General features: G+C 35.8%; 1 protein-coding gene and 1 pseudogene across 1 annotated transcript; both read right to left on the bottom strand.

Moving 5' to 3' along the window:
- Nucleotides 1–8,322: 8,322 nt before the first annotated feature.
- On the bottom strand, nt 8,323–9,653 carry LOC131767806 (N6-adenosine-methyltransferase non-catalytic subunit-like; annotated as a pseudogene).
- A 2,138-nt stretch (nt 9,654–11,791) lies between these two features.
- On the bottom strand, nt 11,792–22,715 carry LOC131767664 (amine sulfotransferase-like). The gene is made up of 6 exons (XM_059082971.2): nt 22,570–22,715; nt 20,528–20,736; nt 17,726–17,852; nt 16,687–16,781; nt 13,998–14,184; nt 11,792–12,354 (listed from the first exon to the last, which is right to left on the bottom strand). Exons 1-6 carry the CDS (start codon nt 22,709–22,711, stop codon nt 12,233–12,235), a joined length of 882 nt encoding a protein of 293 aa, XP_058938954.1. The 5' UTR covers nt 22,712–22,715; the 3' UTR covers nt 11,792–12,232.
- Between the last annotated feature and the right edge of the window lie 1,184 nt (nt 22,716–23,899).

The following is a 23,899-nucleotide window of genomic DNA, read 5'->3' as shown; positions in this document are numbered from 1 at the left end:
TTTCTGGTTGGGAAGACTCATTTGTAATGATGTCAGATTTTAAATTACTTTTTATGTGTAAAGCAATATTTTAAAAATTCCAACATTATTCCTTATGAGAGTTTAATAATTTATTTTAAATTAAAATGTCAATTCCTTGGAAAGAAAAGTATATCAGCAGAATAATGTGTCATTATCCATGAGTCAATAATGTACATATACATATTTATAAATGATAATCTCTTTTTATCAGTAAATTAATGATGGGCCATTCAATAAATGTTGTTGGGTCAGTTTGTTATCTATATCAAAAAATTGTTTTCTTACATCATAAGAATAATATCCAGAGGAAATAAACATATGATATGTAAATACATGAAAATATCTGAATAGCGATCCTTCTAATTAAATCTTAAAAGCTAAAGGCCATAAAATAAAAGATCGATTCATTTGACTATATGAAAATTAAAATCTTAAATATGAAAAAGATCACAACCAGTGTTTTTTTAATTGACATGAATTCTATTTCAGGATAATGAATTCATCAGATGTTATGATCTCTTTTGCTCAAGAACTCAGGAATTAGTACAAGTAAAGTAAAAGTATTCCATAATTATAGGCCAAAACAGTAAGAGGAATCCACTTTTAATCTGAAACTGAGGAATCCCTGGAAAATAACAGGCTACAGATGCCAAAGATGTAAATACACTATATTAATATTTATTATTCACTGAGGTTTTTCAGAAATGATCCAATGACAGTTAAAGATTAAGGTCTGAAATTAAATGTATTTTTTTCTGAAAGTGCTATATAGGAATTTTTTTGTGCTGAGCTTAGAATTCTATTCTTAATTTATATCCCTGATGAACTTAAGGGAAATCTTTCATCTTCCTGTGGAAAAGCTTGTGAAATTTGGATTCTGCTCCAGATTCATGTGATCTTCAAGTCTCCAACTGAATATGAGAAAAAAAACAAAGAGATGGCTTCAGTGAAGTTTTCGGGGAACAGGAACATGATAACTTAGTGTTGGATAAAACATTATTTTCCCACTTTTATTTTTATTTCCACTAAGTTCCCAGTTACTCTTCCACATAGCCATGGCTCTGCCAGCTTATGGCAAGAAGGCAAAATTATCATTGGAATTATACTATTGTTAGATTTAATTAGCTTCCCTACTCAGCTGTCAGCCACCTGGGAAAAAGGAAAATTAATAAAACAGGATCACAAGTTTCTTCCAGGCTAACATTGGTTGTTGTATCTTACAGTCCTTTAAAAATTCCGTAAGATCATATATCATTGAGCTAACGTTTGCTGATGAGGTCAAGCAAGGGACAAGACCAGATATCTTTGAGCTAATATCTACTGATGAGGACATGGGTGGTCAGAGAGGTTATTAAAAGCAGCCCACTTTTACACAGTTTGTAATGGCAGACTTGAATTCACTCCATCTCTTCCTTATTTAAGTATGAGACAGCCTTAAACTAAACTTACAGAGATACAAAATTGCCGTCACAAATAGAAGCTGATAGGAGAGGCCAGAAAAGAAGCACTGATTTTAGAAACACACTGAATTGAGAATAAACAACTAAAATAAACTGAAACACTGAACAAATGGAAAACACAAACAAAAACCTACCGCAGGAGTGGAAAAGCCAATGCAAATTATGTTCAGGCAGGTAACATCCTTGTCCTGTTCCTCACTATAAATGTCTATTGCATTTGATATTTGTGGTAGTTTTGGTAGGCTGTGTTATCAGGTTAAAGAAGTTCCCTCATCTCCCTAGTTTATTACTAGTTTCTATTATGAATTGCTGCTGAATTTTATTGGATGCTTGTCCTGCAGTAATGAGATGATAATTCAGGCCTTCTCTTATATTCTAGTAATAAGAGTGAACTACACTAATAAATGTTTAAAACAGTCTTTATGCTTGAAATAAACCCACCTTGGTCATGGTGTATTTTTTAACATTGCTGGATTTGTTTTGCTTATAATTGGTTTAGGATTTTTTCATTAATATGCCATCAACGTTCTGAAACATGTGCGATGCTAACAATCTTACAAATGTCACTACTCAACTGATTTACATCCATGATAGATTTGATACAGTTTATAGTGAACCCAGGGGAGACTCACTAATCTCCCCTCCAAGGTGGGTAAGAACCCAGCAGACTGGACTGAGAACTGGTATGCGATGTCTCAAACACCTGGGTAGTTTTAAGGGTAAAGAAAAGATTTAAGATTTTATGGTTGCAATGCTTGACCTAAAGCTAAGCAAACTGAGATGTCACCAACTTCTAGGCAGAAAAAAAACAATGATAGATGTGCTAAGAATTTTGCAGAGTAAAAGACTCCAGGGATAAAGCAATGTGTTACTACTTTGGGGAAAGTAAACAAGGTCATAATTTTCAATCTAGGTGGTAAAAATAGGGACTGAAGCATATTCATGAAAATCAGGAATAATCTTTTTTTTTTTTGTATTGACTTAAACTCCAGTGTACCTTTGAGTAACATTAACCACTCAGTACAAAAGTGTTTCAATGGCACTAATCAACCCATGTTCTAAAAAGCACAATTTAAAAATAAGGGGTTTTTTTTTGCAGTGTAAGATTTGAGGATAATTATTTTAATTTAAAATGATTGCATTATTATAGAGAAATATAAAGCAATTGAGTAATTGAAAGACATATTAGGAATTAGTTCCAACTGAGATAATCTGATAATAAAAATCTTGCTGGATTTTCAAACATATTTTGCTCCATCCCCTACTAAACATCTATGAAATATCAGCTGTTGGCTCAGTATTTGGCTTCTTCATATGTGCCAGCAGAAATGACAGCATATGCATTGCAAATGGCCTTATATCATAGAAATTCAAGATATATTTAACTCTCTTCTGATCCTCAAAGGTTCTATAAATGTGGGTAGGCTACTGTCAATGTCTAGAACAGGCACGTCTGTACATGTGTATTACCAAACCAGAGTGAAGACTGAAACAGGTGTCCCACTCTTCAAACTTACCAGATTTTAGACATGTTATAGTAAAGACATTATCATCTCTAATTTCAAAATCATCTAGATTTGTTAATCCCTTTGAATTTTCTACATAAGACTATCACGTCATTTGCAAATGACATGATTTTCCAATCTATATACCTTTTCTTGCTTTATTGTCCTAGCTAGGTTTTTTCCAGTACTATGCTGAAAAGGAGTGTTGAGAATGGACCTAAATATCCAATTACTATTACAGTTTTGCTGACATATGTTTGGATATTTATCTCATGCATCAAAGCTACTGAGCAGTATGCTACCTTACTGACTCCTTTGGTTTTGCTCCAGAACCTGCCCTAATGGCTGTGGTTTAGACTAGCAATGATTTAATTGAGTTGAGGTATTGTATTAGTTCCCCAGGGCTGCTGTAACAAAATACTGATGTACAGATGGCTTAAAGCAAGAGGAATTTATTGCCTCACAATCTGGATCTAGAAGTCCAAAATCAAAATGTCAGTAGGGACATACTCTCTTTAAAACCTGTAGTAGAGAATCCTTCCTTGCCTCTTCTAGGTTCTGGTGTTTGCCAGCCATTTTTTTGCATCCTTTGGCTTATAGATGCATCACGACAAACTTAGCCTCTGCCATCACATGACTGTCTTTAACCTAGTGTCTTTCCTCTTCTCATGAGCACAGCAGTATTATTGGATTAGATGCCCTTCCTACTCCAGTATTTGAAAAAACAACTAATTACCTCTACAATGACCTTATTTCAAATAATGTCACATTTCAGGTAACGGAGTTTAGGACTTACACTTACCCTTTGAGGATAATTCAGCCATAATAAGTATAATAGATTTTTTCCCCTGTCCATCTCATTCTCTCTTGGACGTTACAGCTTTCTATATGCTGTGTTTATACTCCATGGCTATTTTGCTTGGACCATAGGTTGACTGCTCAGGGAAGCCTAGTGACCTAACCTATGCCATTCAGTTTCTCTTCCTGAATTTGAATTCAACAACAGCTATCTTTTTTTGTTGTTTGAACTGAGAAAATTTGTGTTGCAGAGTCCAAGCTCATACCACTCAACATAACAAGCCAATAAATGGAGAGGAGGTGTTGCGACAAGGAATAGCAACTTTATTGAGAAAGCCAGCAGACTGAGAAGTTGGCATACTAGTGTCCCAAAGAACCATCTTACCCAAGTTAGAATTCAGGCTTCTTTTATACTAAAAGGGGAGGAAGTGTAGATGGTTATTGCAGACTTCTTGGTGCTCACCCGACCCCAGGGAAGACAGGATAATCCTTTGCTCTTGCAGCTGTCCATATATGTCTGGTCACATGTTCCTATAAACCTTCAACAAGACAAATGTTATTTTCTGTTCTGCATCTTTTTATCTCTATATGAATGAAAAGTGTTTTGTGTTTAAATGTCAAGCCTGGGATGCAGAGCCTTGAGAAAGGGCTATTATGTTTACTCAGGCTATAGGCAACATTCTTTTATGTGGCGAGCATTGCCCTCTGAGGAAGGCGCCATTAAGACCCTCATAAGCCTCAGGGCCCGATTGTACTCTCCTTGGTATGCATCCTGGACTTTATGGTATGAACGTAAAAAAGGAGATGGCCTTTAGCCAAATCGCTCCAGGGACCTGCTCAGTTACTGGGAGTCCCTGGTTGTTCCCTAAAGCTAGGAAAAGCAACCCTGGAGGGGAAATTGGTGCCTTTGAGGGAGAAGCCGAGAAGCCAATCAACCAGCTGATGCCAATAAGGCGTGACTAAGCCGAGAAGCCAATCAACCAGCTGATGCCGATAAGATGGTGACTAAGCAAATTCCCTGCTTTAGGGGTATATATACGGCTACGCTTTGTTGTTAAACTTCCCTTGCAACCATCAGTTGCTTGTGCCCTTCTGATCCCATACCTTGGTGCGTTCAGTTCCCTACCCCCTCTCGTCGATTGTTGCTGCACTTTGAGGCCCCGCCGCGGCTGGCGGCAAGTGGCGCCCGAACAGGGACTTGACAAGAGGGACATCTGAATCTCGGTAAGTGAATCCCCGGAGTGAAGAGTGAAAGTGTGGCCACATAGTAAAGTTGATAGTAACTCGGGGCAATAGTCAGAAGTAAAAAAATATGGGACAAAAAGTATCCAAGAAGTGACCTGAAATCACTGATCAAGAGAAGGAGTTGTCCACCAGTGCTTTCCAGGCTTTTACAGCTGGAAATTATGATGTCTGTCTGCAACATCTTGCCTGCCTACAAGATATAAACAAAGACGATTATAAAATAATTTTGAATACGGCAGTAGCTGAGTTTTTCAAAAGTAACCAGATAACAACAGATAGTTTAAGACAGACACTTAACCAATTGAAGAATCAGGTGCACTCGGCTGTTGAAGAAATGGATGGACTAGATGATGTTGAAAACAGTATGTTGTATTACAATCAAGCAGTCATCCTGTATCATGTCCGACAGTATACAGAAGCCATATCTGTTGGTGAAAAACTTTATCAGTTCATAGACCCTTTTGAAGAAAAATTTGCCCAAGCAGTGTGTTTTTTGTTCATAGACCTGTATATATTAACCTACCAAGCTGAGAAAGCTTTACATCTTCTTGCTGTTCTAGAAATAATGATTTCACAGGGCAACAATAACAAAAATGGAAAGAATGAGACTGGTAAAGATACTATTTTTGTGTTGAAATATATGTAGGAAGACAAGGGACTTTACTGGCCGGCCATAGTTTAAAGGTAGTTAAAGCTGTTACAAGTTTGAAGTTTCCCTCCTTTTTTCCTTCTGATTTTCCCCAATCTGATTTTGAATTCTCAAATCTGGTGCACCTTAAATTATAATAATGGTACCATTCTAATTTCTTCAGTTTCTGTTACTGATAATAGTTTGGTTTTTTATAAGCATTAGGATTTTGGGAAGTTTGCATTGTCTTATTCTTATCAACCAGTTATTACTTGTGTTACACCCTCATATGCCTTGCTAATAGGAGATTTACAGATTGAGTTTACTTCTGGTTCCTTGGGATATAATATAACTTGTCAGAATTGTATTTTTAGTACTTGCCTTCTGCCTATGAAAGGAACTTTTTCTGTTATGATGTTAAAACAACCTTCCTATGTAATGCTGCCTGTAAATATTTCTGAACCATGGTATCATAGTACTAGCATACAAGCTTGGCTAGAATTATCTGAAGCTTTAAAAAAAGACCTAAACGATTCATTGGAATAAGTGTATGGACTGATGGACACATTAGTTTATTACGCTTTATTGTTGGCCGTCTCGCTGCTCTTTGTCAGGAGGTGTATGGGTTGAAATTGCATTATCAAGCTTTAAAAAATAAAAGAGGGGGAAATGTGGCGAGCATTGCCCTCTGAGGAAGGCGCCATTAAGACCCTCATAAGCCTCAGGGCCTCTCGTCGATTGTTGCTGCACTTTGAGGACCCGCCGCGGCTGGCGGCACTTTTAGACAAAGGTGCAGAGCCGGCATGACTAGGCACAGGAAACAGAGTACACCTCCAGGGCTTCTTCCCTGGTGGTGCAGTGGTTGGGAGTCCGCCTGCCGATGCAGGGGACGCAGGTTCGTGCCCCGGTCCGGGAGGATCCCACATGCCGCGGAGCGGCTGGGCCCGTGAGCCATGGCCGCTGAGCCTGCGCGTCCGGAGCCTGTGCTCCACGATGGGAGAGGCCGCAGCAGTAAGAGGCCCGCGTACCGTTAAAAACAATAATAATAATAAAAAAGAATACCTCCAATGTGGAGTCAAGTTTTTGTTCTCCTCTGCTACTTTTGGACATAGCATATGACCGCCGCCATGCTGAAGCAAAGCCCGTCTTCAGAAACAGGGAGAGAAGAATGTGTCCTTCACATGAAGAGCAGAGATGAGAGACCATGAAGTTCTAAGACAAGAGAGAGAGAAAAAAAATGTCAAAAAGATATGAATCCCTGATAGCTTCATACTTCTTGGTCCTAGATCTTCAAGGAGTTCAAGAAAATTCTTATTCTGTTGTTCTGTGAATCATTTTAATGAACTACCCTATTTTGAATAAGCTGCTTAGAAATAGCTTGACCGAGATGCAAGGAGAAAGAGTTTCGAAAATGAGAGAAAATCTCAGATTTAATGTTCTTCACAAAGATGTAACTAGATGTTTTAATTCACGCATCCTTACTGTTTCTCCTTTTATGAAATGTCACAATTTACTTATTCATTTTACTGTCACGAACATTGGATTCTTTCCATTTGTTGGCTATCATGAATGATGGTGCCTTCAAGCATCAATGATTGTGAATTTACTAAATTTTTTCTTTTCAGTCTCTTCCAATTTTTTTAAAGGTTTACAGTTTCATTAGAAAAATCATATGCAAAGTAAAAAATACATTTATCAAGAACAATCATGGCATTATTTCATTCAGCAAATTCATTTAAAACATGGGTTACAGTATAGAAAGAGAAATGACAACATAAAGTCTCACACAACTAACTGATCTGGAAAACCAGTCCCTTAAAAGGCAACTGTAGTTCCATTTTTCCAAGCTCTCTTCTTAAGTTGAGGGTCTTCTGTAATTGGTTTTACATTGTTTTCTCCATAACAAGTTTAAAGATGCATGTCATTTCCTCATCACCAAGTACTTTATTCCCCAAAATGTTTAAACCAAGTACCTGATAACCAGGTGTCTCTGTTGCCTCCAATTCTTTTATTTTGTTAAGGAATATGAAACTGTTTTGAAAGTCAATCCAAGATCAAGTCCATACCAAAGTTCTAGAGCTTGGATATTTGTCCTTGTTCGCTTTTTAGGAAGTATGATTAACAGTCATCAGTAGCTGCACAACTGAGATTATAATGAGTATTTTTGTTTCTCTTTGTAAAGTCTGCCTACTAGGTTCTACCTCTTCCTTGCCCACCCCTGGGAGCTCCACCTCCCCAATCAGATTTAGATTTGAGAGGAGGTGATTTTGTTCCAAGTCTCTCAATTTCTTCCGTGGTCAAATTATATGAGTTATTTAAGATTTTTCAAAAAGGAAGAAAAAAGAAGTCTCTTTTTATTGTTTCAACAAGAAAATATTAAAAACCTAAGAGAAGTTTACCATCTGTCCCAACTCCATTCCATCAAGGCTGTCAAACAGCTTCCCACTTGCTGTGACAGCAGTGGCAGGATGCCCATTATCAACTACTGTCAGCACTAGTATGATAATCCAGATTGGGTCTTTTTCACTGCTCACTTTATTTCTAAAGAGCAAAAGCCTTTGTAATTAGTTGAAATCTATCAGAATAAATTCAGTCTCTGAAAGTGAAGGTATTTGTGTTGTTCCATTCTGTTCGGTTACATGCACATGACAAAAGACAGGATGACTCATTTATTCTGGACAAAACCAGACAGTGACAACTGCAACGGAGGTTGGCTAAAATATTCCTGCAGCTTGGAGAAACTAAAGCAAAGTGCTTTAGTTCCACCTCTTCTTCCTCCTCTGGGAGCTCCACCTCCCCGATCAAATTTAGATTTGGGAGGAGGTTATTTTGGTCTAAGTCTCTCAATTTCTTCTGTACATCCAGTCAAGTAAGCATTTGGAGCACTGAAGTAGGATGCATACGTTTCTGCATTGTAGTTGCTATTTGTAAGAGTTGGTCCAGCTGCAAGCCAGCCTGGTCGAATTGTACTATCTCTTCCAAATAAACGAAGGAGTCTTCTGCCGAGACAAAAAAGTTCAATTATATGAAAAATTTCTACGGGTTTTTCTATATTGCCAACTTCAGGTTCTTCTGTGATAATCAAGTCAATGTCAACATTAGCATGAATGAAGTCCCGTCTGTGCTACGCTTAACACCTTTGATCCACATAAGGCAGTGTTCCTTTGTTCTCTGGAAGACGGCCTTTGGATCTAAAGTCTTAGTCCTCCCAGGATTGTTTTTATTGGTTTTAATCCAACAAATATCTTCACATCTGTAACCCTACTTGCATAAACACACACTTCCAAAGTCCAATCCCTCCCAAGAACCACACCAGAGAAAAATAAATGATCGAGGTGCTGCAATCTCATCAATTTCTAACGTCATGATACCACCCCAAGTCCAGCATTTTTCATTAGCAGTGATGCCAGTCTCTCTGTAATATTCTTCTAAAGGGGGTTCAAGAAGAATCACATCAAATTTGGGTGTTAGTTCTCTGATGTCAAAGGCTTCTATATATCTGCTTGTAAGTACATACGAGGAGTGTTAGATTTATATATGAACTCATCCTTCAGCCTGATGAGCTTCCTCAGTTTAAGGTATTCTTCAAATCTGTCAGCCAAACCTACATCTCTGATAAAATTTTGAGGTCTATGTCCAGTGTCTACAAAAAGTTGCCAGGAATCATTATGGGGATTTAAACTCTGTGTTCCCTTAAGAAAAGTACTAGAATCTTTGTAAATCTCTTCATATGGCAAATTCTCTTCCTCCTGTTGCATTTCTAATTCATTCTTATATTCTTCCATTTTGTCTTCATCTGTCTCTCCTTCATCCTGATACTTAACGTTTTGCATAGGAAGCCCTGCAAGTTTCTCTTGTTTCAACAATTTCTTTCTGCTCGTCTTTGCTATTTAACACAGCACCAATACTGGCAGCGCTTTCAGCTCCCAACTGCTGCGCGAGAAGCTGTGGCGTTAACTTCTGCCTCTCCTGTATCTCCTGCAAGTGGCTGTCCATGTCCCAACCCTTGTTTTCCACTACCTCGAAAACTTGGCAATTAGCGGATGAATACCCACCCAATTTTTCTTCGGAGACTGTGGAACACAAAATTCTCCAGGAGCTTCAGGCAACGGGTACCCAGTATTTTTTCACTAGGTGTTTCCTCTTCCAATGTATTTATGCTTCACAAGTTTTTCTCCATTTGGGAATTACAAACTCATTTAGCTATATTTTTCTACTTCTTCAAAATGATTTTATCTTAAATATTTAACTATTAAATACACTTTGAATTAGTTTATTGAGTGATATGTTATGAATACATCTTTTTTTAATATCTTCATTGGAGTATAATTGCTTTACAATGGTGTGTTAGTTTCTGCTTTATAACAAAGTGAATCAGTTATACATATACATATGTTACCATATCTCTTCCCTCTTGCGTATCCCTCCCACCCTCCCTATCCCACCCCTCTAGGTGGTCACAAAGCACCGAGCTGATCTCCCTGTGCTATGGGGCTGCTTCCCACTAGCTATCCACCCTACGTTTGGTAGTGTATATATGTCCATGCCACTCTCTCACTTCATCCCAGCTTACCCTTCCCCCTCCCCATATCCCCAAGTCAATTTTCTAGTAGGTCTGTCTTTATTCCCATCTTACCCCTAGGTTCTTCATGACCTTTTTTTTTTTTCTTTTTCTTAGATTCCATATATATGTGTTAGCACGCGGTATTTGTTTTTCTCTTTCTGACTTACTTCACTCTGTATGACAGACTCTAGGTCCATCCACCTCACTACAAATAACTCAATTTCGTTTCTTTTTATGGCTGAGTAATATTCCAGTGTATACATGTGCCACATCTTCTTTATCCATTCATCTGATGATGGACACTTAGGTTGCTTCCATCTCCTGGCTATTGTAAATAGAGCTGCAATGAACATTTTGGTACATGACTCTTTGAATTACGGTTTTCTCAGGGTATATGCCCAGTAGTGGGATTGCTGGGTCGTATGGTAGTTCTATTTGTAGTTTTCTAAGTAACCTCCATACTGTTCTCCATAGTGGCTGTATCAACTTACATTCCCACCAACAGTGTAAGAGGGTTCCCTTTTCTCCACACCCTCTCCAGCATTTATTGTTTCTAGATTTTTTGATGATGGCAATTCTGACAGGCAAGAGATGATATCTCATTGTAGTTTTGATTTGCATTTCTCTAATGATTAATGATGTTGAGTATTCTTTCATGTGTTTGTTGGCAATCTGTATATCTTCTTTGGAGAAATGTCTATTTAGGTCTTTTGCCCATTTTTGGATTGGATTGTTTGTTTTTTTGTTATTGAGCTGTATGAGTTGCTTATAAATTTTGGATATTAATCCTTTGTCAGTTGCTTCATTTGCAAATATTTTCTCCCATTCTGAGGGTTGTCTTTTGGTCTTGTTTATGGTATCCTTTGCTGTGCAAAAGCTTTTTTTTTTTTTTTTTTTTGCGATACGCGGGCCTCTCACTGTTGTGGCCTCTCCCGTTGCGGAGCACAGGCTCCGGACGCGCAGGCTCAGCGGCCATGGCTCACGGGCCCAGACGCTCCGCGGCATGTGGGATCTTCCCGGACCGGGGCACGAACCCGTGTCCCCTGTATCAGCAGGCGGATTCTCAACCACTGCGCCACCAGGGAAGCCCTGTGCAAAAGCTTTTAAGTTTCATTAGGTCCCATTTGTTTATTTTTGTTTTTATTTACATTATTCTAGGAGGTGGGTCAAAAAGGATCTTGCTGTGATTTATGTCATAGAGTGTTCTGCCTATGTTTTCCTCTAAGTTTGATAATGTCTGGCCTTACATTTAGGTCTTTAACCCATTTTGAGTTTATTTTTGTGTATGGTGTTAGAGAGTGTTCTAATTTCATACTTTTACATGTACCTTTCCAGTTTTCCCAGCCCCACTTATTGAAGAGGCTGTCTTTTCTCCACTGTATATTCTTGCCTCCTTTATCAAAGATAAGGTGACCATATGTGTGTGGGTTAATCTCTGGGCTCTCTATCCTAATATATCTATTTTTAATCCAAATAGTTAAATAATTGCACCATTACATGAAGTAAGCCAACTTTGAAACTTCGATCTTTAGTGCAGATTTTGTGATCTCATAAATTATTAACAGATGCATGTGTTTACATGTGTTTTCTTTATTTCAACACTCATACTGATTTTAAACCAAAGAATTAATGTTTAATTAGAAGAAATAAAGGACTTTTAATGTTGATTAATTCTAAATGTAATTATAGATAAAGAAAAAATACACTCAACAGAAATCTCAATCATTTGAGAAATCTCAATCTCAAATCAAAAGACATAAATAATTCATTTTGCATGCTATTTTTCCTTTTGTCATATTGGCTACCAATACCGAATATTACTCAAATCATTTTAATTTAAAATGTTCAAAATGTCCATCAAACTCACAGCAACTAATGTAAGTACATCTTACTCATTTTGTTTAATAAAGTTATATAATTAACATTTATGTGAGCAGCACAAATTAGTATGTATATTTAAAATATGCTTTCTGGCTAGTAGATTTTTTTATGTGATAGTTTTACACTGATTCTACTCCTCATTTATATCCCAGATGAACTTCAAGGGAAAATCTTTCATCTTCATTTGGAATATTCTGTCAAATCTTTCATTTTGCTCCACAGTCAAGTGATGTTTCCAGTCTCCGATGGTACCTAGTGGGATAAGCACATGGACAGCACTTGGTGAGGAGGTAGCACCATCAGGACAAAAGTTTCCTGCAATCCACTCTAATCTGTTGTCCAAGGCAAGCTAAATGTCTATCTGTTAGTTCCCCATGGGGCTTGATACCTTACTTTTTTTTTATACAGGGATGAGCTAAGAAAACATCTTAGGATGCAGTAACAGAAAATAGAGTTATTGTCCACTTCCTTATGTATTAGACTTCCACCAGCCACTGCATTGAATTATAGCCTTTCCTTAGAAGGAAAAATAAAGCTAAAATACATGAAGAGATTAGAATATTTAAAAATATTTCAGTAAGTGCCAGGCACCACACTTGGCAAACTACATCTATCATGAATATAATTCTTAACCAACACTTCAAGATTAGTACTACTTCATTAGAAAAATTGGACCCAAATGTTTTCAAGTAATGAAATCAAAGTCACAGAGGTTGGCCAGAGCTGCCATTGTTGCAGTTTTATATGACAAAAGTTTGAAACCATCATTATTCAGACAATTTTACAATGAAGATTAATAATTTGGCATTTTTAAGGTATCAGTTTTCTTATGTAAAGGTTATTGTTGGAATGTGGAATAGTAAGCAAGCTTTTATGGGCATGAAAAATGCTTTATATGTAATCTGATTGAGAAATGAGAAGTGAAAACTGATAATACATGGGACAAAAGAAGAAACAATAACTTTTAAAAATATCAATATCTACATCAATTTCAATAAGATCTTTACATAATTAAGATCAATCAATGCCCATCACATAACGCTAACATATGAATATTTTAGGGAATATAATATGAATAAATTAGAGAAGTACCCATTATGTTTTAGAATGATGTACATTAAAAGATTAAATTAAGGGCTTCCCTGGTGGCGCAGTGGTTGAGATTCCGCCTGCCGATGCTGGGGACACGGGTTTGTGCCCCGATCTGGGAAGGTCCCACGTGCCATGGAGCGGCTGGGCCCATGAGCCATGGCCGCTGAGCCTGCACGTCCGGAGCCTGTGCTCCGCAACGGGAGAGGCCACAACAGTGAGAGGCCCGCGTACCACAAAAAATAAAAAAAATAAAAATTAAAAAATTAAAAAATTTTTGAGCTTAAGGAGTATCAGAAGGAAAATATTTTCTTTCTTAACTCCTGGCATGTTATAGGAGCACAATAAAAATGTATCACACATTGTTGAATAATTGAATAGCAGATTAGGTTAATGAGGACAATGAAGGAAATCTAACACATGAGGAAATTACAATAGTTCAAACCCCGTCTCTCAAAACAAAATACATGTTAACTTTACTTCTAGGATGTTCTAGGAAAAATAAAACAAAGACTTGCAGCTATTCTGGTCACATATATCCTTTGCCTCCAGATAAGACTTGTTAACAAATTTTGAAGAGTAGGGTCACTTGTACTAGAAGGAAAGAACCTAATATTTATAAGTCAGAATGGTTCTGTTTCCAGGGATACTTTTAGAGGCTATTTTCAGTTAGAATCTTTGGTCCTCTCTAGGGCTCAGATGGCAGTGCTCGGAAAGAAATGTTGGAAGCACTGATTAATTAATCTAGGGGCCAAGGAGTCAAGAAAACATTCAACATTTTGCTCCTCTTAACCACTGAGCATCACCTTTGCGCAGGAAATCTCCTTCATTTGTTCTTGTCCAGTTTTCAGATTTTAGAATATGCTTGTAATTTGCTTGTGGATCAAGCTTCATGTTTTGAAATGTAGCCTGGTTCACAACAGCATCCAAGTCCTCTTCACTCAGTTCTTTTTCAAGAAAATTGCTGATTTTAAGCACAGAACTTCTGAGATCCTGAAAAAATTGTGTGTATAAGAGTCTATTAAGCCTATAAGGAATACATGAGTTACAGACCAACATCTTTATCACATATTGGAAAACTGAAAGTGCTTGGGGTTATTCTAAGTCTAAAGTTTGACAAGAATATATTCCTACCTTATTTGTTCTTTGAAAATGAGTGCTTTGGTTGTCAGCTCTGTTAGAGCATCCTACTGTTTGATTTTATAAGGAGAACTCACCTCAATTCATTCAAATAACCAACACTATTAGGATACCTAATAAATTTTAAAAACTGTGCAAGATGCTGGAGAAGGTTAAGAGAATAATAACATGCTATCTGGGTTCATTAAGAATCCACAGTATCATAATGAGTAGAGTCAAGCAAGTAATTAAATACCATGGGCACAAGAAAGAAAAGCCCAGGTCTGGATGGCTTCTTTGACGACTTATACAAAACGTTTAAAGAATTAACACCAATACTCATCAAACTCTTCCAAAAAAATGAAAAAAAAGGGAATACTTTCAAACTCATTCAATAAGGAGCATTATCCTGATACCAAAGCCAGAAAAAAACTATGGGAAAAGAAAATTAAAGACCAATATCACAGAAGATAAAAATACAAAAATCCTCAACAAATTACTAGCAAAATAAACCAACAACACATTAAGAGAATTATATACCATGATCAAGTGGGATTTACTCCTGTGATGCAAGCAAGGTTAAACATATGATAATCAATAACGTAACACCACATTTACAGAAAAAAGATAAAGAATCAGCATGATTATCTCAACTGATGAAGAAAAAGCATTTGGCAATATCCTTCACCTTTTTGTGACAAAACACTGAATGAAGGAAGAATAGAAGGAAACTACTTCCACCTAAAAGGTCATATATGAATTACCTACTACTAATATTGTACTCAATGGTGACAGACTGGAAGATACTTTGCAAAGATCAAGAACAAGGCACTTTTTTTCAACATAGTACTGGAAGTCTAAGCCAGAGCAATTAGGTAAGAAAAAGAAATAACCAGAATCCAAACTGGAAAAGAAGTAAAATTATTTCTCTTCACAAACAATATGATTTTATACATAGAAGACCCTAAGATTTTGCAAAACAAACTGTTAGGACTAATATACAAATTTTAAAATGTTGCACAGTATAAAACCAACAAGCAGAAGTCAGTCGCTTTTCTATATAATAACAAAGAAAAATCTAAATGGAAATTTTTTTTAATTCCATTTACAAGTTCAGCAAAAAGAAAAAAATACTTAGGAATAAACTTAACTAAGAGGTGAAAGATTTGTGTACTCAGAACTGCAAGACACTGCAAAAGAAATTAAAGAAGACACAAATAACTGGACCAACATCCAATGTTGATGAATTGGAAGACTTAATAATGTCAAGATATCAATACTACCCAAAGTGATCCACAGATTCAATGCAGTCCTTATCAATATCCCAGTGACATTTTCTTCTAAAATTTATGTGGAATCTCAAGGGACCCTGCAAGTCTAAAGCAATCATGAAAACAGAGAGGAAAGTTGGAGGCATCAGACTCCTGAGTTCAAAACCTACCACAAAACCACATTTATCAAAACAGTGTGGTGCTGACATAAAGTCAGACAGATAGGTCAATGGAACAGAATGTACAGCCCAGAAAGAAACCCCTACATATAAGATCAAATCAATTTTGAGAAGGGTACCAAGATCATTCAATGGAGAAAGGACAGCTTTTTCAATAAATAGTTTTGAGAAAACTGAATGTCTACACGCAAAAGGATAACTATGGTATGCTATTTATACCATTTACAAAAATTAACTCAAAATGAATTAGGCTTAAATATATTTTTCCAAGGATAATATATTAAAAATGTATAAGCACATGAAAAGGTACTCAACATTATTAATCACTAAGGAAACATAAAACAAAAACCACAATGAGATACTTCACAAGGACTAGAATGGCTATTATTTAAATAAATAAATAAATAAAATAACACATGTTGATTAAGATGTGGAGTAATTAGAATACCTCGTGTACTGCTAGTAGGAATAAAATGGTGCAGTCAGTATGGAAAATAGTATGAATAGTATGGTGGTTCCTCAAAAAAATAAGTATATAATTACGATATCATCCAACAATTCCACTTGTGGGTATAAACCCACAAGAATTCAAAGGAGTACAACAAAGGGGTACTTCCATTGCTACGTTTCTGATAGTATCTTTTCTGTTACCTAGGTAGGCTTTCTCTCTGTACCCAAACTATTTGTCTTAATGTCTCTCAATTATAGACTCTAGTTCTTTTTTTCTCTCTCTCCCCTCTTTCTCCCTTTCTTTCTTCCTCCTCTTTTTCTACCTTTCTCCCTTCCCACTCTCAATTTTATGCACAATCATAGTTTCAATTATAGTCTATACAGTGATACGAAGATAACTAGGAGAATGCAGTTCATTAACCAAGATAAGAAAGGGTCTCAGAGGAATAATTTTAAAAACAAAACACTCCTCCTACCTTCTTCATCTCTTCATACATCATGAATAAAATATTGAAGTCATGTCTGTGTTCATACCAGCCTCTGACGTGATCAAACCAAAGGCTTCCCATCACTGTGGAAAATTAATACATAAGAAGGTAAAGATGTTGCACTTATTGAACAGCAAACGACAGTTTTTCTTTTCTGTTCTGGATCATCAAGACAAATCAAGCACCCACCACTGGACTAGATCTATGCTACCTTTTTAAAATGGTGTTTGGGTAAACAAGTACATGGTTTTCACAGAAACCTGCCTTTGCAAGGTACTCTGTGTATGTAAGGAATAGGGAATTCAGAAAAAACAATCTCAAAGAGTTCATTTTGAAGATTTCTTTAAGGTAAGCCCCTTCCTTTTCCTACTTCCTCCACCTGAAAACATAAGTCTTTATTTCCCCTCTTGTCACCTATTTTAATATCTGTTCAGAGCAAGTTTAGCTATCTGTTTATATTGGTTTGGCCAAAAAGTTCATTTGGTTTTCTCCATAAGATGTTACAGAAAAACCCAAAAGAACTTATTGGCCAATCCAATATTTAGCTAACCTGAATATAATTTTTGAAATGAGTGAGAGCCCTGATTGCACATTCCACAAGCCTCTTGCATCAATTAATCCTCCTCAGTGCTGGAATGAACATTTCACAGCTGCCATATAAGGCCTACCCAAGGGCCATGACCGAGCACAAAAATTCACCCAACCTAAACATTAGCTATATTGAAACACCTGGATCTAACTTTGGATCTAGCCAGTTTGAATTGCTAGGTCTTTTGTAGATCTCTTTTCATTTGGTCAAAATATATCTTTGCAACCTTGACAATCCCGAATGGTCCTGCTGAGGATAGAAAAGCCTTTGGGTGACAGATTAAGTTGACAGACAATAGTAACCGCTTATGTGTAATTCCCCCTTCTATGATTACCCTTCTCCATCTCCCCAAACTTTGTTTCATAGGTTTGAGAATTGTTGACTAAACAGCAACATTGCCTCATAAACATGTGGCCTGAGAAATGGATTGATAGTTACCTTTTCCATCTAGAAACTTTTTCATGAAATGTTCTATGTTTTCTGAAGGTTCAAATGTAACTAACCAATTTGAAAAATGAAAATATGAAGTCAAAACATCCTTGGGGTTTCTATAGATGTAAACAATCTGCAGGGGGAAGAGTGAAACAATTTTAACAATTCTTGGTTATCTTAACAGATTTTTTAACATCTACATAGTATTGCATCATATAAATGCATAATAATTTATTTTATCTAGGAAAATCATAATACTGTTTTAGGGAAAGACAATTTCAATAAACGCATAAGAAAAAGGAAAAATGTTGTGGAATTATGAAGGTAACAGGTCAGATATACTTATAATGGACTTGAATTAAATCTTAAAAAAATTCTGTTGATTTACATTTATAACTACTTGATAACTTAGCAAAAATACCAAAAGCTTCTAAACTTATTTTACAAGACTAGAATAAAAGCAATACTAAAATAAAGATAGAGCAATCACAAAATATTAAAGTATATTTTTAAATAATTACAGATAAAAATGTCTGTGTAAAAGAAAACAAAACTCTTCTTACAGTATGTTAAAACAAGTACTAAACTATAAACAAGTAAGATTTATTCCAGAAATAGAACATTAGTAAATTATTAATGAATTTCATTTCACTATAAATTGAAGGGAAGTTTGGGGAGGAGGGGAGATGTGGTACCTTCAGATTTATCAAAAAAGGTATTTTATGTGGGTAGACCTTTTCTGAACAGCAAAAAGAAAAAAAAAAGTAAAACTCCAAGTAAACTAAGAACCAGAAAAAATTATTTCTCAACATCATGTGCCTCAAAAATCAATTGCAAAACGAAGCAAAACAAAAAAACACAACCAAGAAAAGATATTAAAAATGCTACAAAGACAAGAGAACAACATTCATCATCACCTCCATTATTCTGTTTTTTTCTGCAGATTTTAACTAAGGAAATAGAAGTGCAAATATTGGAAAGTAAAGGAATATAAAACGTATTATTATTTTAAGAAGAAATATATTCCAGAGAATATAGGGAAAATTAATAAAACTAATAAGAGAAATTAAGGAAGCCAATTATAATAGTGTACCAAAATCAGTGCCATTTACTTTATAATCAAACAGAAAAAATAATTGTGAAAAAATTACCTGTTCTTAATATCCATAAAATAGGAATAAAAAACTGCAACTTCAGAAAAAAAAAATGTGTAAAAAACATGCAGAGAAAAACATAGCACATGAGGTGGGTTTAAAAGTAGACCTGATAAAATGAGCTGCAGAATAATGCAAGATGAAATGTTGGAGTACTGCAATGCTAATGATTGTCCTAGAATTAATCTATATAATTGATCAATTCTAATCAATATCTAAATATTATTGAGGGAATAAACATATTAAAAATATAGTTGGGCTTCCCTGGTGGCGCAGTGGTTGAGAGTCCGCCTGCCGATGCAGGGGACGTGGGTTTGTGCCCCAATCCGGAAAGATCCCACATGCTGCGGAGCGGCTGGGCCCGTGAGCCATGGCTGCTGAGCCTGCGCGTCCGGAGCCTGTGCTCCGCAACGGGAGAGGCCACAGCAGTGAGAGGCCCGCGTACCGAAAAAAAAGGGAAAAACAAAACAAACAGTTGATGGCAATTTGCCTTATCAGTTATAATATGAAGAACTGTCACATATTAAACAGATCGTACCAATTTTGGTATGAAGAATGCAGGGTCAGAGGGAGGAACTATGGAAACGTAGTATATCAAAGTACAGACTTCAAATTAGTAGGAAAGACTAAATACTTAACAACTCATAGATGGTCAACTGGCCAACCCCCTAGCAAATACCATGCAATAGTCGTATTTCAAATCACATGTATTATCAGATATAATTTACAATGAAATGTAAAAAAATAAATACATGAAGTTAATTAGAAAAAAATCTGGAGTGTATTTGCATATATATATATATATATTTTTTTTTTGGTGGGGAAATGTTTTCTTGGCAAGACACAAGATCCAGAATCTATGAAAGAAAGATTGATAGGTTGATTCTATAATATTAGAATCATTCAACAATTTGTAAAGGTAAATTGTTAATTGGGAAAATATTTCCCCCATATAAAGCCTTCTGCAAAACAGTAAATAAAAGACAAGCTAGAGAAAAATGGGCAAAGAATATAATGGATATTTCAAGATCTCGAAATATATAAAAAAGATGCTCAAACTTATTAAAAACAAAAAGGTTACAGTTACTTAAGAATGAGATTGCTTTTACCTAGCACACAATCTCTGTTGAGTGTGTGAGGAATAAATCATTCTTGCTATTTGAGAAGTGAATTGATATATTATAGAAGGCAAATAGATAATAAGTACCAACACAAAACTTTTGGACACTTTAACCTGAAAATTCTACTTTTAGGAAAGAATTTCATCAGAACAAAAAAGTACAAAGATCTATGAGACTGTTTATTGCTATATGATATGTTCATTGGCTGACACCTACCTGTCCATCAATACACATTCAATATTGTGTAGTCATACAGCAAAATCCTACTAAACCATTAAAAAATAGAACTATACATGCTGACATAAAATTATTTTTACTATATGTTACATAATTATACTGCAAGCAATGTTGTATGGTGACCCAATTTATATATATACTTATAATTTCATATATATTTTTATTATGTAAAACAAGATTATAAAGACTATAGGACCCACATTTGAAAAGATGTGGATGAATGGGGCTGGACAACAATACCTGAATAAAGTAATTTTGTCTGTGAAAAATGTCTATAAGCTATTTCTGTGACTTACTTTAGCTTTTCGGTTCTTGAGACCTTTCGGTGCTAAATAATATGGGATGTGGGAAGTGAAGAGACGAGGGGATGGTCTGTTGACATGGTCCACTTTGTGTGCACTGTGTTCCAGGAAGGGGACTCTATCACATGTGTTCACCATTTCACTTCTGTTACGATGTCCTTCAAAATAAATCAAGCTTAATATCTGCTGAGTCCATATTGTACCTGTGAAAACAAATAACCTTGTTTTCAAATCTGAGTTAATTTTTAATTATAAACGTCAACAGTAAGCCTGTCCTTCTCAGAATTATTTGGAACTTTTATTTCTTTTAATCACTCTAAGGATGCCAATAATTTGCCCAACTTTTTGTTTGTCTGCATTTACATTAAAATTAATGAAGATAAAATCAAGGCCTCAGTTCCTTTTTCAATCTGAAGAGCTGTGATGGTTCTGACTCCATGATAGCAGTGATTCAGATTAATCTTTCAGCTCCTCTCTTTCCTGTACTTCAAGTAAAATCTGTTTCCACAATTTTCTCTGACTACCTTTGTTTCTCTTTCCTTAGTCTCCTTTCTTAGAGGGTTATCTTTTAGAAGGCAAGTTAAGAACTCAAGTCCTCTTTTACTTTTTTTGTTTACTTATTGTGTAGCATAAGTCTTCCCACATAATACTGAATAACAGTAGTGATAGCAGGCATTCTTGTCTTGTTCCTGTTTTTAAATGTAATATTTATTTGTATCACTGTTGCACATTATATTGTGGAAATTTTGGTAAACTCTCTTTATCAAGTTGAAGAAGTTCCCTTTTTTCCTTAGTTTGCTAATGGTTTTCATTATGAATGACTGCTGAATTTTTTGAGTGCTTTATTGAGATGATAATTCAGGCTTTCTCTTATACTTCAGTAATACAGGTGAACTACATTAAATTTTTTAAACCAATCTTGACTCTTGAAATAAACCCACTTTTGTCATAGTGTAGTTATGTTTTAACATTGCTAAATGTGTTTTGCTTATATTGGGTTTAGGATTTTTGCATTTATGTCCATGAACATACCATCAGTGTTCTAAAAGGATGTGAGATGCAAAAAGTCTCACAATGTCACTATGCAACCGATGTACCTATGTGATAGATTTGATGCAATTTATAGAGACTCACTAATCTCCCCTCCAAGATGAGCAAGAACCCAGCAAGCTGCATTGGGGACTAGTGTGTTGTGTCCCAAACACTAGACTAGGATTAATGGGAAAGAAAAGACTCTTTTATGGACTACAGTGCTTGACCTAAAAGTAAGCAAACTGAGATACCACTAACATGTAATGCGGGAAAAAAAAAGCTCAATCAGATGTGCTCATAAGTTCTGAGAGTGGAAGAATTCAGGGGTAAAGCAATGTGTTACTAATTTGGGGAAAGTAAACAAGGTCATGAGTTTCAAAGTAGATTAAAAGGGAGGGACTGGAGCATTTTCATGAAAATCAGGAATACTCTTTTTTAATTGCCTTAGACTCCAGTATATCTTTGAACCACATTAAATACTCTGTACAACATTGCTTCAATGGCACCAGTCATCCTATCATCCTATGTTCTGAAAAGTGCAATATAAAAAATACTGTTGGGATTTTGTCATTTTTTTTTGGAATGTAGGATTAAGAGCAATTCATTTTAGTTTAAAATTATTGCATTATTCTAGGGAAATACAAAGCAATTAGTGTAATTGATAAGAATACTAGGAATTAGTTCTGACTGAGATATGATGATAACAAAAATCTTCCTAGGTTTTTAAATATATTTTCTTCCATTCTCAGATCAAGCCAACAGGTCAGTATTTACCAGCTACTCCTCTTGGTTCAGTATTTGGTTTCTTCATATATTCCATCAGAAATGACAATATATGCATTTCAAATGCATAGAGATTTGAGATTTATTTAACTTTTTGTGATCCTAAACAGTTCTGTAAATGTAGATGGCTTACCATCAATGTCTGGAAAAGGGCACATTTGTCCACATGAATTACCAAATCACAGTGAAGACTAAAACAGGTGACCATTCCTCAAACTTACCAGATTTTGGATATGTAATTATAAACACATCATCATCTCTAATTTCAAAATCATCTAAATGTTCTATAAGGTCAACATCAAGTAAAGAACGTTGAAAATAACAGCCTTTAAAGTTCAATAAATATGTGTCTGAGTTGTCCATAATTATTCACCTACAAGTAAAAACAGATACAATTATTTCAAACTTCTGAGTATTTCATAATAACGACTAACACTTCCTGAGTGTTCAGTATGTGCAAAATATCCCATGTGTATCAACTCATTTAGCATACAAACCACCTTCTCTATATTAAATCATTTACTCTTCACAACAACCCAAAGTTGCTAAAGGTATTGTTATTACAACTACTTTAAGGATTAAGAAACTAAGATACTAAGAGGTTAAACATCTTTTCCTAAAACCCCATGAATGAGTTATAATCATGATTCCAAACATACAGATGAGAAAATTAAGGCATAAGAGGTTCAGCAAACTGTTCAAGGTGGCCCAGCTGCAAGAGTGATGCCAGACAATTTAGCCAGAGTCCATGCTTTTAATCACTTTATCATATATTCTTAATACTTTATAATTTTATTCTTACATTTTTTTCATTGTTCCAGAAATAGAAAATTCTTTAATTAATACAATTTTTATTTCTTTTTTTTTTCTGGAGCATAAATAATCTGCGGTCTGTGAATGAAGCTTCTGAGGGTTTGAGATCTGATACACTGTTTGAAATGAATTGTGGGAAATATTTTGCATGAGAAATACTAATTGCATTTACTTTGGAAATGTTCCCTCATATAGTTGCAAGATGTTTTATGGTAATCGTCATATTTTCCCAAAGGAGTTTTTTATCAAAATTCTGAAATAAATCTAAAACTGAAAGCCAAAAATCATAAGCAAACTGTCTAAAGATACACCTGTTCAAAAATTGGACCAGGGACTTCCCTGGTGGCTCAGTGGTTAAGAATCCGCCTGCCAGTGCTGGGGACACAGGTTCAGTCCCTGGTCGGGGAAGATCCTACATGTCGCAGAGCAGCTGAGCCTGTGCGCCACAACTACTGAGCCCACGTGCCACAACTACTGAAACCCACGCACCTAGAGCCCGTGCTCCATAATAAGAGAAGCCACCACAATGAGAAGCCCGTGCACCACAACCAAGAGTAGCCCCCACTCACCACAACTAGAGAAAGCCTCCACGCAATAACAAAGACCCAATGCAGCCTAAATACATAAATAAATAATTTTTTAAAAAGTTTAAAATTGGACGAGGCAAGCATTTCTTTATTAGCCATGCCTGAGAAATGTTAAATGTGAAATAGGTGAGGGATCCCAGAAGTTCTAATA

The sequence above is a fragment of the Kogia breviceps genome, chromosome 13 (assembly GCF_026419965.1).
Source record: "Kogia breviceps isolate mKogBre1 chromosome 13, mKogBre1 haplotype 1, whole genome shotgun sequence".
Taxonomy (NCBI): domain Eukaryota; kingdom Metazoa; phylum Chordata; class Mammalia; order Artiodactyla; family Physeteridae; genus Kogia; species Kogia breviceps.
Note: the sequence above shows the minus strand (reverse complement) of the source record. Positions and strands in the feature narration are given on the sequence as shown.